The sequence below is a fragment of the Pantherophis guttatus genome, chromosome 4, assembly GCF_059756535.1.
Source record: "Pantherophis guttatus breed Tessera chromosome 4, ASM5975653v1, whole genome shotgun sequence".
NCBI lineage: Eukaryota > Metazoa > Chordata > Lepidosauria > Squamata > Colubridae > Pantherophis > Pantherophis guttatus.
This window is the reverse complement of record NC_142066.1, coordinates 52,578,215-52,594,951: the sequence shown is the minus strand read 5'-3', so window position 1 is coordinate 52,594,951 and position 16,737 is coordinate 52,578,215. Positions and strand designations below refer to the sequence as shown.

Genomic DNA, 16,737 nt, shown 5'->3' with positions numbered 1-16,737 from the left:
TGAATGACAAACACTTGGGGGAAAAGTCATGGAACTTTGTTTTGATACATTGCAGCAAGATTATTGTATGCACATAAAGGAAAACATTTGACACCAGCCACAAGGGAAGAATGGATGGAGAAGATGATAAAAGTGGCTGGGATGAACAAATTCATTTATTTGATCAGAGAAAAGACAATATTTATGTTTATTGCTAACTTGTAAACCCCTTATAGACTTTCTTGCACAAAAGAGAAAAAAATGAACTTGTGATTTATGATTTTGATGATTAGACAGAATAAATTACAGAAAGAAGAGAGCTACATTGTAATCATAGAGTAAGAGGTAAATTCATGTTGTAGTTATAACTGTTGTGAAGTAAATCAGAAGCTATTTCTTTGTATGGTTTATTTTCAGACTTTTCTGTTTTTTTCTTTCTTTCATTTTTAGCTTTGTCTTTTATTTCGTTCTTCTTCTTTTCTTTTTTTCACTTTATATTAATTTATATTAGTCTTTATCTTATTTTATAAAAATCTCTAGCATAATTATACCAAGAAGGAAGTTGGCTTCGTAATCTTTACAGGTATCTAATCTTGTTTTCATACTGACTGTGAATCAAAAGTTTGATGTTTGTAAGTATCAGCATATGCTGATAGGTACAGGGGAAAAATAGAGAACAGATTTAAAATGATCTTCTTTTCATAGAAGTTATTCACCAGATTAGATTCCATTAAACAGATTTTTGACAGTTCTGCTCAATAGAGATGACTAACAATGTCTAGGCCAGTATATGTTCTTCTTTATCTTCTGTGTCTGAATAGCATGACAATTGTGTTATTAAATTTTCACTTATAATATGAAAGAAAATGATGCAATAAAAGAAAAATAATGCAATCAATGTAAATTAAAATACATTCAATAAAAAGCCAGGAATCATGTTGCTTTAGCATTCAGATGGCAACAGGCCAGCTAGAGAGGTACATAGTACAAGTAGTCCCTGACGTACACCATAATTGAGCCCATAATTTCTGTTGTTAAGTGAGACATTTGTTAAGTGAGTTTTGCCCCATTTTACAACCTTTCTTGCCTCAGTTGTTAAGTGAATCACTGCAGTTGATAAATTAGTGACATGGTTGCTAAGTAAATCTGGCTTCCCCATTGACTTTGCTTGCCAGAAGGTAGCAAATTTAGCATCTTATGACCTTGGGACACAGCAATGTTCATAAATATGAACCAGTTACTGAGCATTTTGATCATATGATCATGGGGATGCTGCAAAGGTCATAACTGTGAAAAATGTTCATAAGTCACTTTTTTTCAGTGCCATCGTAAGTTTAAACACTAAATGAACTGTTATAAGTCAAGGATTACCTGTAGTACCTTATAGGCTCTGTACTTGTAATTTGCCACAGCAAAACACACATTATCATTGGTTTAAAATACAGCATTCCTATACCCATTCCATGCATCTATGTTCTTCAAGAAGATTAGGGTGGGATGCATTGGCTTTCTGTATTTTTTTCTCACAACATGAAGTTCATAGCAGATCGAGGATTTTATCTTCTCCTGACCTAGTATTCTACCTCCAAATGCTGTGATTTATTGACTACTGTTGGAGGAAGAGTTATTGATTAAGTATACAGTATTAATACCAGTAATGTTGAATCAAACTTTGAATTTTCTCAGTTCTCAAAGCACAAGCAAAAATAATCTGCTCTTTCTGCAACCCTAACATTTTGGATTCATCTCCAATATTCACAATGAAGCTTGCACAGCAGAAAATCTGTGTCACTGCAAATACGCTCTGATCAACAAATTTTTACACAGAACCATTTCTGGAGTTTAATATATGGCACTACCAAACAATTTTGCATGGCTTTTGATGTAAATGACTGAGGGAGGTCTTTGCGGTTAAGGTGAACAATTGTTCCCCTTCCACTTTTGCAAAGTCAGAGGAAAAATATTAGGTCAACTTTATTTTTGTTCAATGACAAGGACAGAAACAGTAAAAAGGAATAATAGCTGTAACATCTTTAGATAAATCCAAAGTATTGTAGATCTATTTATACAATTGTGGTGGGTTTAATTTGGGGGCTGGGGAGCAGGGAAGAAAAAGATGTCATATTGGTTTGGACATGCTTGTACCTTAAGAAAACAATATTTCCTTCTATTCTGAATGGAAATAGAATGATACACAGAGGTTAAAGATAGAAAAATCGATCTAGTCCTAAGGGTATTGCTTAAAGGTTTATATTATGGCATTAAGATCAAATACTGGAAGATGTATACCTAAGATTCAGTGGGTTTTTTATTAAATTTAAATTTAATTAAATTTTATCAAAATTTAAATGAAGTTGCTACCAAAAACTACCCCCCAAAAATGGCCAAAGCCTTTAATATTGTACTGAAATCCATACTTAGATCATTTAATAGGCCTCCTATAAATTGGTTAAAAAGCTGAGAAGTCAAGCAACTACCCAATTTTTCCAGTTGAGAAATATATTTGATTTGACATGGCCTGCATAATTAACATATTTTTTCTCTTATAGTCTGATTAGTATTAATTGTTATTCAATTAATGCATTGTAAGCCGCCCTGAGTCTCCGGAAAAGGGTGGCATATAAATCAAATTTTAAAAAAAATTATTTCATATTTGATAATACAATATACTTAAGAAATATTATAAAGCCTAGAAATTAAAAAGCAAAAAAAAAAATGTGTTTCTTCAGTTAGGGTTGGGGTTTTTTGCCTTTCCCCCCCTCTTTTTCAATTAAATATTTCAGTTACAATTCAACACATCACACTTTCATTAAAATTCTCCCAATATAATTATCAGATGCCTAAAATAAACTGCATTAAAATAAACATAATTTTTGAAAGCCAGTATTGATACTGACAATTATATTACTTTATTATAAACAATCCTTCTAATTAATAAATCATTTTTAAATAAATAGTATATGACGAGAAGATAGGAATTAAAAGGAATATTACATGATTGTACATGCAGGCACCTGAACTTTTCATTCTACAAACAACTGATGTGATCTTACGATCATAATATTTATTTTAAAAAAATCACTACTGATTCAATATTCAATTGATCTAATTAGTAAATAGAAGAAAATGATTCTTAATCAACAAAACAGAATGTCTCTGCATTTACTCTTAATACTGCTTCATCTTGCTCTCTGACAGTGATTAGAAATGTGAGGTTTTACTCTTCTAGCAGTTTAATCTATATTTCAAAAGACATTGCTGAGCTTTTGAAAAAATGTTTATCAATGAAAGGCAGTCAGCTAAAACCTGTTTTGCTAAAAGTATTTATTATTATGTCTGTTTCATGGAAGAAGAAAGAATGCCTCTCCCCCGACGCCCCAATGTAAGATAAAGGAGAGAGAATTATTTGCCTTGTAGTATCTGCATAGAACTTTGGTAACAGGATCTGCTGTTTATACACCTTTTTGTTTTGCGGCTGCCTTGATTGGCTGACAATAATTTGAAATCAGTGACAATTCTCAGTCTAATGCTTTCCTGGAGGGACGCTTTGTGGTTTGAAAGAGTCATCTATCATCCAGAAACCTCTGCACTGTATATATTTCAGGGGCTGTTCTGCATTAAGCCATGGATACACATAAATCCATTCATGTCATGGTAAAGAGGGAAGAAGAATTTAATACTTTACTGTTGTCTAACAAATGCAAGTTTATGAATTCGCTTGTAAGAAGAACCATGTTATATTTCCATTGCTTTTAATGGCTATACCCAAAAGAGAGTCCATTTTTAAAAAAAAATCCTTACCAATAAATTTCTGTGGCATGGAACGTTTTCGTTTGGCAACGTTGCTTGCTAAGCGGTCCAGGACAAGGGCCCGCTCAGTCCCCATTTCAGTTCTGATGTGCCTCCTCTCTGAACTTTCTAGATTGGGAAAAGCAAACAGAAAAATTAGAATAAAGTCCTTAAAAGCAAGTTTTAAAGGAAGATGTACACGCCCACAATTGTTCATTTAGCAGAGCTGCATGGGATTAACTGTGTGGGTTTTTTTTTCTTTCTTCTGCCTCTCTCTTATTCTCATACCTCCGTTTCATTAATGTGGTCAGAAGAGCTGGAGCAAAACAGAAGACAGATCCAAATTTTGCAATTCTCAGATTCACAAAGCCTCACAGAATTAACATCTTGATTATACACTTCCTCTTGTTAATGAAACAAGCTTGACCTGGTAGAGGTCAACACAGAGGAAGATCTTGTCCCGCCCAAATTTCCATCTGATTTTGAGAACGATAACTAGACACCTGCAGAACGGCCCCTGAAGATGTAAAACGCAAGGGCGCATGGTGAATATTCAAACCCTTGAAATGCTGATCCACTGAAATGAAATCTTACTATCTCCACCTTATGAAACATTTCTTATTATTAATAGTAATATATTATCACTAGGCTATGTACATAATTACTTAATAAGAATAGACTGCTATAAGACTATTCCACATATAAGGTATCAGGGTAATAATGATTATTATAGTAATAATATTAGCAAGAAATAAACTTGCACAACAAAATTTCATGATGGCTAGGTTCATACGACATGCTTAATTCTATCTATAATGCATTTTTCTCTTAATTTCTATGGAATAGTACAGTATAGTCATATTTTGTTTTATTATTATAGTCATATTAGACAAAACAACAGAATACAGGTAGTTTCTCGTTGGGAAATGTTCTTATTACAATTATTTGTCCCACAGCCAAACCAAGGAGGTAGGTTTGTAAATGGAATAATTGCCATAATAAAACTGCCCCATTTCTCCATTTTCTTAATATTTTGTGAGTCTCAGTGAGTGTTTCATTGCAGCTATATCCCAATTCCTTTCAACGCAGAAGCACATAGTACTAACTTCCCCCAAGGATAACACTAAAACCATTTTTCCAATCAATTATATGTCGTCTTATACAAAATGTATAAAATTGAAACCGTGTAGCATTGGCATAAATATGTCAATTGGCTTCTGTAGGCATAAGGGTAGGCTGCAGTCATGTATGAGATGACTTCTATATGCGGATGAAAATGTAAAACAATTGAAATGATGTTTTTAGTCATTTTTAGTCTTCCTGCATGGAGAATTGGTGTTTGCAGGAATCTGATGGTCCCATTCCATTGGACTGATTGACAGTCCAATGGAATGGGAGATTGGCCTGGTGTTGTTGACTTCTCTAAGAAACCCTGGGAAACAGGTTCCAGGCTACAGTTAGAGTAGGCTACACACAGAGAAAGATATGTACCTTTACTTCATAAGATATAATGTTTTGCTCCTTTATTAACTTTATAAACATAACATAATTTTAGCTGAGAGATATAGTACAATAACATTAGTAAGAATTTCTTAATCTGAATTATTATAATTTTGAAAAGCAGTTGTGCAAGCACATTTCCAGTCTCTTGAGACTGGCTTCTTTCCCAAATAATTTGACAAATATTAGAATTTGCATACAATTTAGGTGAAATGTTCTAATTTTGATCTTGACTGAATGCGCATAATTTTCCCAGTAATGTGATGTTTCAAAGTGGGCTTTCCTTTTATTTTCCAAAAATATTCCTATTGCCCCCTTTTTTTTGAAGCAAAACCTTATATTATAGTCTTTTAATTTATCTAATAGTTTTTTCTTTAAAAAATTTCTGAATAAAAAGCTTCCTCCCCCTCCATATTGCAATCCTTTATAAATTAAATAAAATGTCCCCTAAAAACAAAGATACATCTTGGAAAAGAAAAAGATTAAATAAATTTCCTAACTTTTTTTTTAACTAGAGTATATTTTTATGAAACTGTTTGCAAAAAAATTCTGTAAAACAGACAATATCTGTGAGCACTTTGAAAAAAAAATGGTAAATACATGGGATTTATTAATAATTACTTTTGCCAGATTAACTATATCTTATTTTTCATTAATAGGTTTTAGCAAAGCTGCATATGTAATATAGTTTGTAATATATTTCAGCAAGGGAGTAGGTAAAATACCTCATGCTGTTCTGATTAGCAGTTACTTAAGTATAACCATAATAAGTGGATATATAGCTCAATTAACAATCATGTTCTAACATCAGCAGATCTATTTCAAGATGAACTGATCAACCTGAACTCAGGTAGGAGTGGAGTGTAACAAAGTTTAATCCTGTGTTTCAATTATTTTTGTTAGTCATTTGGTTGAGGAAAGAGATAATGCTTATCAAATCTGCTGATGATACAACAACTTCTCAAAGTATTTGTCAAAAACTTTGAGGAGCTGCAAGATTGGGAGGTTCCTGAGAGAATGCCTTCTCAGCAGTTCCTTATGAGCAGGCTTACCACTTCAATGCAAAATTTTGCTAAGCAAAAAACAAAACAAAAACCAATATCCAGAGCCTGTATAAAGACTAATGTGTTTTGTTTTGTTTGTGGTTTCTCTTTTTTCCCCACCCACCTCCACTACATTTGACTTTTTAAGGAAGAATAATTATTCCTTGAGCAGAACTATCAATTCCCACCCTGGAATTATGAATGAGGAAGAGAGGTAGCTATCAGACTACAGGGAAGAGGGAGTTGCAAGAACGGAGAACAAGATTTTTAAGTATCAAAATCTAAAGGAAATAGGTGATCAGGCAGTGACTTTATGGCAGTGCAATTACCGTGTTTCCCCTGAAATAAGACCCTGTCTTATATTTTTTTGAACCCTGAAATAAGTGGTTGACCTTATTTTTGGGGAGGTCTTATTGTAGAGCAAGATGGGGTTCCTCTTGCCATCTTACCTGATTTCCAGCTCTGCGTTTAAATATTTTTGGGGAGAGCTTATTTTCGGGGGGAGGCTTCTTTTAAGCGCATGCACTCAAAAGCCCGATTGGGCTTATTATCAGGGGATGTCTTATTTTTAGAGAAACAGGGTACATGGGGAAAGAATACCAAACCCAATTTAAAGGCTTTAGTGATTTGCAAGCTTTAGTATTTTAACAGCAGGTGATTTAAAGGAAGTAGGATTTTTCTTATGATCGTAATACCTCAGGGAAAAAAACCCCATCAATTTCTATTCTTTTTTTGGACTTTCTTGAGTAAAAATAACAAAGTGGGGAGAGAGTAAGTTATAACAAAATCAATAATTATTCTGATCCATATTCCAGCTAAAATCAGTATGGGAATTAAGTTTTTGCCAATATTTGCATTTGTCTCATGAATAAATAATATCAAAATGTGTTACTATACTTGAAAATATAGTAACAATATCTAAACGAATATTGTTTGGTTTGGGCTTCAAAGATAAGCAAATTTATCCTGGCCATTAAAAAAAAAAGAGTCTTAAATTTCCAATTGGACAGATTTCTAAGTTGTGAGGTTCCAGCACTGTTTTGATACATGAGTTATTTTTAAATAGTATTTTTATTTCTTGCCCAGTTCTAACCCAAATGAAATCATTAGTTTTATTCATGTAGTGGATTAGGCAAATTCATTCATCATGCTGGACCACTGTATTTGAGATCCTCTGCCTAGATGACTGAAATAAAATTTCAATCTTTACAAAAGTCTGTTGGAGAACAAGAATCAAGTGCACCAAAGGGACTGGAAATATGATTTAGCAACAATATTTATGGGGGAAAATTATATTCATTAGAAACCAAACATGAGTCAATAGCATCTGGCTGCAGAAGCATCAAGTCCAATTTTAGACATCAACAAAGGTATAGTTTCCAGATCTATAAAGTAGTACTTCCACTTTATTCCACACAGGGCATCTTCCATTTTAAGATCTGTATTTAGTTTTGAGAGTATCCCAGCACTTAAAAAAGATTGAAAAATCTGGAAGAAGAAAATTAGGGAATTAGAAACTACATCCTATTCAGAGAGATTGAAAGAATTGGAAATATTTAGCCTTGAGAAATAAAAATTGAGTGTGTCTAAAAAATTACTGTTAAAAATCTAAGCATGTGAGGGTAGGAAGTCTCCCATTTGTTTGGATATGAAGTTTATTGGCATTCCTGTAGTAGACAAATTGCACTTAGTGCCCAAACTCTATCATCATTTTATAACATAAAATAGTTATACATTTCAGTCCAGTGTCCCTTATTTTTATATAAAATAAAAATAAAATAAAACAAGAAGAGCGCAGGTTGCAAAATAGGAACACAAATAAAAGCAATAAATAACAATGCAGAAAAGAATCTGATGAGACTTGTTTAATTATTTAAATGACTGTTGATGCTCATAACATTCTTTCAGCAGACCTGAAATAACATTTACCAATTTTATTTAATGCAGTACTAACATAATCTGGAATTGTGGCTTTCAAAATATGTTCCTCTGAGTGCAAAACATTTTTCAGTAGTTTCTTAATAAGAAGATTTACGAAAGAAGACAAACTTGCTAAAAAGTAGTTTGTCCTTAACATATTTTTCCTTTGTTTGAAAGATAGGAACAAATGCTAAACACTCATAAGTGGCCACTCATCCACAGCAAAAGCATACCCAGAGTTTCATATTCAATTTCACACAAACCACTTTGTTCTAATATGTATCTAACTTAAAACACAGAATAGCTTGGATTTTTTTTTTTTTTTTACCAAATACCATCCTTTTTTAATTTCAGCTCCTTGGGTTAAGCAAGTAAGAAGAATCTACTGGGAGGAGTTCAAAGATCTATTTAACTAGAGATGTTGTTCTTCGCAGAGACCAAATTGATGGCTTAAAGACTGATGTTGAGAGTAGCTAAAATGACTATGATCTGCTCCACTGGAAGAGGTTTGTCATGAAAGAAAGAAGTGCTTAAAAAGCATTGTACAGACATAATATTGTACCATATATGAAGCCTATTGCTCTGTAAGTTCTCCCTTGATATGTTTTGACAACTCAATTTTAAATTCAGAGTTATTTGAATTGGCTCTGATATTAGTCATAAAAATGGGATCAAGGCAGATTACTTAATTTGCCAATTTGCACTTTACAATGCAAGTGCTACTGAAGGCATAGGGCCATCAAAACACACATTTCCTAAACCATGCTCTGGAAATCAGTCAAAATTGATAACATGGAAGAGTATGATTAACCACTGCTGTGACTTTTTGTTTCTTTCTTAGGACATTAACTTGATAAAAAAAAAGACACAGTCCTACTACAGAGCAATTAAGGCAACAGCCTAGGCACTGAAAGAATGTGAGTTCCAGTCCTGCCTGAAGCCAGCTGGGTCAGTCCTTCTCCCAGTTAACCACAGGTCAAGACTGACAAGAGAGCACAAAAAACAGCCAAAGCGTGCAACATGCAACATGCCTCATTCCTATTTTCAATTTAAGGATTGGGCATGGGGGAGGTAATAATTCACATAACTTTTAGGAAAGACCTAATCTTACCTTCAATTTTATTTGCAGATGACATTTCTTTTGTGTATTTGTAAATCTCATAGTACTACTATTGCAATATTGAGGCAAAAGATACGTGCCTTTGGTAAAATAGCAGGGTATTCTATTATTTGGTCCAAAATCAGAATTAACACCTATAGGTGAAAATCTGATTAGCCATCCATTTAAGGAACATCAATTCTGTATTTTTTGCCATATCCATTAAATATCTAGGTATGTGTGTATCAAACGATATAACTCAGTAGTGTGATGTAATATAAATAAAATACAAAGAGAGATTTCTTCAGATATCAATAGATGGAGTCTATTAAACCTTGCCCTTTGGCGAAAGGTAAATGGTCTCAAAATGAATATTATTTCCAAATTATTTAATATTATTTTATACAGTATCAAATATTGAAACCAACAATAGGTGTTAATTTTCCAATTTGGGCAATTTTGGGATTCTTTTCTAATTTTGGAACACTGGTTGAATGGACAGTGTTAGGATTGAAATATACTAAAAGCAGAGAATCTCTTGAAACAATTACATCAGTTAGAATAGAATTTAATATTTATTTTTATTATTTATTTTGCTTATTTCCTTAGTTTTATAATTTCAAAATATTCAAAAATCTACATCAAAATCTAGATATTCCTAAGTGTGACTTTTCCTGTGTATGTTTCCAGTTCACCAAAACAGTAGATACACTTTCCAAATATTTATATATTTTTGTGCCCATTTTTCATCTCATGCACATTTTGTATATAGTTTTTTTTAATTGCAGTGCATTGCAATGTCTAAAAAGTCTTTTAGTTTTTAATATGCACAGAGCTTTTGTATGGGATGCTATTTCACTAAGTTTCAGTTCACAAGTGTTCTTTGTTGTACTTGAAACACAGCATACAAACAATTCAAGAAGTTAATTGGATGGGGTGATCACGTAATTATTTTCAAATAAATTATTTTTCTAAATAATTAATTAAATAATGTTTTAAAATAATTATATAAATAAATTTCTAAATAATTATTTCTGAATAACGTAAAATCTCACCATATATATTTCTTTCCAAGTGGCTTGCATACTAGAGGAAAAATGCTCAGATCACATGGAAAATATTAATTTACGGTGCTTGTCTCCATGCAGTATAGTTTCAATAAGCTCCACACTAAAGAATATGCAGTATACAAGTTCCTCTAATAGGAATCTGGTCCGTTTAAGCTGATTTAATGTAAATGTAACTAGACAAAAAAATATATACTTCTTGACTTAACCAGACTTCTTGACTTATAAATAGAGATGGGTAAATTTGTCACTTGTGGATTCTTGGTTTCCCATTTTTCCAAGTAAAATGTTCATGTTTCAATTTCACATACAATATAAAATTTATCACATAATCAATAGGTCATTATAAAATTGTATATGGAATAGTTAATATTTTTAGACTGTACATGATAAACTTGATAAAGATTTTGTGCGTATTTTTCTAATAGATGCATTTTGCATGTATTTTGCCCAACTATATACATTTTTGCAAATGTGTTTTGCTAATAGATGTGTTTTAATTTGAAATACTACAAAGTAAAAAAAAACAAGGCAATTTTTCAACTCAAATGTTGCTACAAAATGCAGAACAATGCTGCAACTGTAGAATAAATATTTCAAGTGAACGGAAAATGTAATTTAAATTGATAGAAATAATAAATCAGTTAACTGGTTACAACAAAATATATTTCTGATATATTATAAAAAATAAATAAAAAATAAATTTGTGAACCAGTTTTTCAAACCGTAGTATATTTAAATGTAATCTAATCAATCAACCCAATTAAAGCTAGTATCTCTAATACTTATTTACATATGACATTAACTTAAATGTCATCTGTTGAACTACTGTGGTGATGTTAAAGGATATTCCAACTTAAATTATAAAATGGAAAAAACTATCAAGGAATGGTAAGAATTAATAGCTAAAAACATCATCATAGTTATAACTAACTAATCTTATCAGTAATATTTTTGTTATCTTTATTCCATTTCTTTCTATATCCTTTGATTCTCTATTTCATTATTTCAGTGGTGAGTCTTTTGGAGAAGCAGTTCACACTGTTCCAACATGTGACTTTTGTCATTCCAGGCCTATAGTTTCACATTTTTTCAGAGCAAGAGAGCTGGTTAACAAAAACCTCAGAAATACTAAGCGTGACCTGAATGAACGGCACTGTTTCCTGTAACACCAAATGATGTGGTCACCAAAGGAATGGAACACGGAAAAAGAGAACCTGCTAATGGTCTGATATGAATCTCCAATCAAGCATGGGAGCCACATTTGAATTCAATGTTACATGCACGTCCCTACCTTCCCCCAGGGTTCTCAGCCCTGTGGTCATAAATGTTAAAATTATCACCAATGACGAATTCCAGAGGAGCAGTCAAACAAAGGTTAGTGTTAGGTAATTAAATATCTAAGTATGTAAGTAATACGGAAAATCCCCATGTTCTCTCTTCCAATAGACCAGCTAAATTTGATATAGCCAGATAGCTACCCTGAATTTGGGCAATATATTTTTTTACGTGTGTCATTTATGATTTTAAAAATGAGGAGGTTTCTTTTTAATGATATTCATAATTCCAACTGTTCTGTTATTTTTGATACAAATATTATGACCAGAGATTTCTTTACTACTTAAGATATTAATAAATACTTGATATTACCTCAAAATTCAGCTGCCCTGAGTCTCCGGAGAAGGGCGGCATATAAATCAAAATAAAAAAAAAATAACCTATTTGCCAAATTTCAAATATGAATTTTGAAGTACTGCATTGAACAAAGGCCTGTGATTTTTAAATCCCTTTTAAAAAAAATGAAGGTAGATATTATCATAAACTAGAAAACCATAAAATATTAACAAATGCTAAATACAATTGTACATCAACTATTATTTTTAGTCTAGCAAGGAAAAGGTGTGCATGGAGGGGATGGGTGATTAAGAAGTTTGATAAATAAACAAACAAACAAATACAAAATAGTCATTTTATATCCTTAGCCAAAAATTACTACTGTAGATGTAGCAAGCCAGATTGGCACAATAAAAGCCATTTGAACTGGGATGCCATTTTGGGGCAGTCTATGTCTTAAGACAGCACAGTTTTTTTAAAAAAAATGCCATTCCTTCAGTGTCACAACTGAGAGAAACCAGGATTAAAATCACAAGTTGCAGTCATGTGATGCCTTGCTTAATGATCTTGGGTGATTCACTTAATAACCATGGCAGAAGTGAGGTTTGCCATCCATTGCAGTGACACAATAGTTTACTCAACAACCTCATCATTTAACAGCAGTATTGCTGGGTTGATTGTGGTCATTAAGTGAGGACTACCTCTATGATATTTAAATTCCCATATTATATTCATTTAAGCACATAGTTCCATCACTCTTCCTTACAGCAAAAGGAAAATAAGATTCCCAACAAGACTGTTCCAACACAGCAATTAAGAATGCCCAACTGCTCACCAGCTTCACTGAGGCTAGCATTCTGCAGGTATGTCCGACATCTTTCTTTGTGTTCCTCTAATGAACTTCTCTGCTTATAACTCCGTCCACAGAATTCACACTTGAATGGTTTCTCCACTAGAAATGAGTATTTGGTTTATTGATGTTATGTAATAAATATTATATCATTTTAACATATCAAGTACTTCAATTCATGACCTATTAATCCCCAGAACAGTCCTGCCTGTGGATTGTTCTGGGGACCAGAACAGGTTAAATAACCAACAGCCTTAAGATTGAAATAGTGAAAGATGCCCTAAACTGGGAATGTTTGATTTCCTAATCTAAATATATCTGATTAACAGAAGAAAGAAGCTTTTCTGCTTTTCTCTGGATAATGCTGCATAAGAAAGGTATTTTAATCTTTAAAAAAAAAGCCATGGTCTCATGAGTGTCTGTGGAGGAATTGGGTGTGTTTGTGAGAGAGACAAATGATATCACAGGCAATTACTTAATTGACAACATTTGTACAATGACATCATGACACATTTTGACTTGAAGAAGTTGGCTCTGTCTGAACCTTTGTATTTCCATGCTGTCAGCAGTGGAAACCTCAGCTCATTTATACAATACATGATTCATCAGTGATGTATTGGAAACCACTGCAAAGCTAGAGACTTGCTTTGCTTTACTTTTGGATGCACTGCAGCTCTATATCTATGCTAATCTTAATACCTCCTTATGGTTCCTGAACTTTAGGTCCCATTAGGGAGATGCCAGGACCCTCTTTGCAGCTACATCTCAGCTGTCCAGACATAAAGTGCAGAGTATCAGATTGTTTTGTCAATATCCTCCTTGCCTCCATGTTGGATAAACTAGCAGTGAGAAGGACTACTGATATTCCTTCCTTCCTTCCTTCCTTCCTTCCTTCCTTCCTTCCTTCCTTCCTTCCTTCCTTCCTTCCTTCCTTCCTTGTCAGAGAGGGCTGCAAAGGCCTCAGTAACTAGAGGAGCTGTTGCAGCACAAACTATTGTTCCGATTTTCACTTCTTTTTATAATTGCAAGCTGCAAATCCTGAAAATAATAACAAATTATCTTTAGACTACCTCTGAGAATTTGAAAAGAAAGAGTAGCAGTGAAGAAGTGCCGCCAGTTTTTTCAACCTTTTTTGGGGGTATTGAATAGTTTTCTTTGTAATTCTTTATTTCTTAGCTCTTAATATAAAATAAAGACTTCTCTCCACAGATCATTTATACTGTTTATATATTTACTGTATATTTTCTATTTCTTAACTGTCCATTTCCCTCAGAATTGTTGTTCCTTACTTGCCATAATAACAAAATTGGATTGGTTTTATCACATTGATCAATCTGATGTAATTAATGGATTCTTATAGAGGCTGTACTTGTAAAATGATTTTTCATGGTTAATATGAAGGAGAATTGATCACTGTTAAGGAAACTGAACTAATTTCCACTTCTCAGTTTACAATGTGGACCTGCAGTTCTATATGGTGAAATATATTATCTCAAATAATACCAATTTTCTGATCCATGTTTTAATCTGAGAAGGGTAAACAAATACATATATAGAATTGCAGAATACACCCACACAGAGGGAGACACAAACATGGCAAGGGAAAGTTATCTCCAGTAACAAAAGAAGAAAATAAATGAAATTTTATGGATGAAAAATTACAAAATTATGCAGGAATTGGATGGAGCTATCATGAAATTGGATATATATGATACTGATGTAGATTAAAACTACTTTTTCATTTATGGTTTTAAAACAGGTAGTAATAAAGGAACTAAGTCAATCACTCTTAAGAGAAATAAACACTTACCAGAATGTGTCCTTAAGTGACCTGTCAGTGCATCTCTTCTTTGACAAGCGTAGCTACAAAGGTGACACTTGAATGGCTTTTCCCCAGTGTGAAGTTTAACATGGCGGAGAAGATTTCCCTTCTGAGTAAATGAGGCTCCACACTGATTACAATGGAAAGGGCGCTCTCCTTAAAAACAGCATGAGTAGTGGAGTGATTATTAGAGCACTATAGCCTTAGCTAAAGATAAATTCAAATTATTCTGCCATAAGAACCATGGGGTTGATTTATTCCATTAAGCCTTCTACTAGCCTGAGCCAAAGGATTGGTTGATAAGGGAAAAATCTCTGTTTCTGATTATATTGCAGTTTCCCCCAGTTGCCAATCAGTAGCTTTCTTAACCAAAACAATTTCCTTTCAAGGTGCATAAGAGTAACATCTCCAAGGCACCCTCCTCCCCAACATACATATATATGCATGCCACCTAAGTTGTGCCACTCTACCTGGCTTGATCACTACCTGGCCTCTGCCCAACTTAGTGCATTGCAGTGGCTACTGGAACATCCTCAAATCAAGTATTTTCAAATGAGATCTTTCTTCTGAATGAATAATTACCAGTATGGCTGCGTTTGTGAACCACCAGAACATTGAGGCTGACACAGCCCAATCCACAAATATCACACTTCAGTTTTGCAGTATTTGATTTGACAAGGTCACATGGTTCAGAAGGCCTCTCCAGTTCCATGTTGTCATAGTCTCCATATTCCGGCCTGCAGTTATAAAGGATCCTGCGTTCTTCTTCAATTTCTACTGGCTCAGACTTCAAAATTCCATCTTGTTTTTCATCATAGTCACATTTGATCTTAAGTATGGTGTCTTCTGGAAATAACATCAATATGGTCCCAAAATAAAATAAAAATATAAAACTTCACAGAAGGAAAAGTATTATTGTTGTTGTTGTTGTTAAATAGTATTTTTTACGTTTTCTTGTTTCCTTCCTCCATATTTTTCAGTTTTTTTGATAAAATAATCAGCCATATGCACAATGAAATGTACTGTAGATCAATAAAATTCTACCAATACATTCCATATTTTCCAGGAGAGGAGAGAGTTGTTACCTCCTTCCTAGGGCTGAGAGAAACTCTACTGGCCCAAAGTCAGCCAGCTGGCTTTGTGCTTAAACTAGAGCTAGAGTCTACCATCTCCCCATTTCTAGCCTGATGCCTTATCCAGTACATTTGACTGGCTCTCTCAATTTTGATGTCAAAACTGAATAGAACTTTAAACTGAACATTCAGTTTGATACAGAAATGTTCTTTTATGTTTAGAAAACATTCATTTAACTTGTTTAATGAACCTTACCTGCAGATGTTATTCTCTTTTCATATTTTCATTGCTCAACAATACAGACTGACATGCCATTTAGCAAATATAAATGTAGTAAATTGATTCTGAAATCTGAATGAAGGGGATCTTTATTTTCAGTTTCCTAAAAACTGCCTATCTCCAGCATAAGCATTGTGATAATGGATTTCAAGTAACAGGACTGCATTCTGAGTACTCATTCCTCTTGACATCACTTACATTACAAAACAGATTTGCTGCATTCAAAATAAGTTGGAACTTGGAAGAGGTAATATTAGCTAAAATACTAACTTTAAGAGTTCCTTTTTTTAAGACATGATGGCCACCACTTTGGAAGCATTCGTGGCAAGTCACTAAAATAGTTTGGATATGATTATATTTTCAGTATAGGTTTGTAAAGTTTGAATTTGGAGAGAACTGTCTGCCAATCAATGTTTATTCTTTTTTCAACTCATGAATAACAGTGTCTCAAAAAAAATGGTATTGTTCATAGTCTTCACCAACATGCTTTATGGATTTATGGATATATACACATCAGTAAATTCTATACAGTTTGAAGGGAAGTGATATGAGGGAGGGTTAATTATAAATATACTGTACGTATACAAAAAGTTTCCAGTCACCAGGACTTTTGTTGCAATCTAAATTGTAATGATGATATTTCAGCAATGCTATATGTCCTTTTCCTGTGACTATACCATTATTTACTGGTCTGGGAACCA

The 16,737-nt window shown here is 33.3% G+C and overlaps 1 protein-coding gene across 1 annotated transcript in view; it reads right to left on the bottom strand.

Annotated features, from left to right (window-relative positions):
* The window catches only part of IKZF3 (IKAROS family zinc finger 3), a 47,984-nt gene that overhangs the window by 11,950 nt on the left and 19,297 nt on the right, over positions 1-16,737 (bottom strand). Inside the window, exons 5-8 of the mRNA XM_034415817.3 lie at positions 15,266-15,529; positions 14,672-14,839; positions 12,847-12,963; positions 3,781-3,897 (exon numbers count right to left, since the gene is read on the bottom strand). Of these exons, the coding sequence (XP_034271708.1) occupies positions 3,781-3,897; positions 12,847-12,963; positions 14,672-14,839; positions 15,266-15,529 (666 nt within the window). The remainder of the gene's footprint in view (positions 1-3,780; positions 3,898-12,846; positions 12,964-14,671; positions 14,840-15,265; positions 15,530-16,737) is intronic.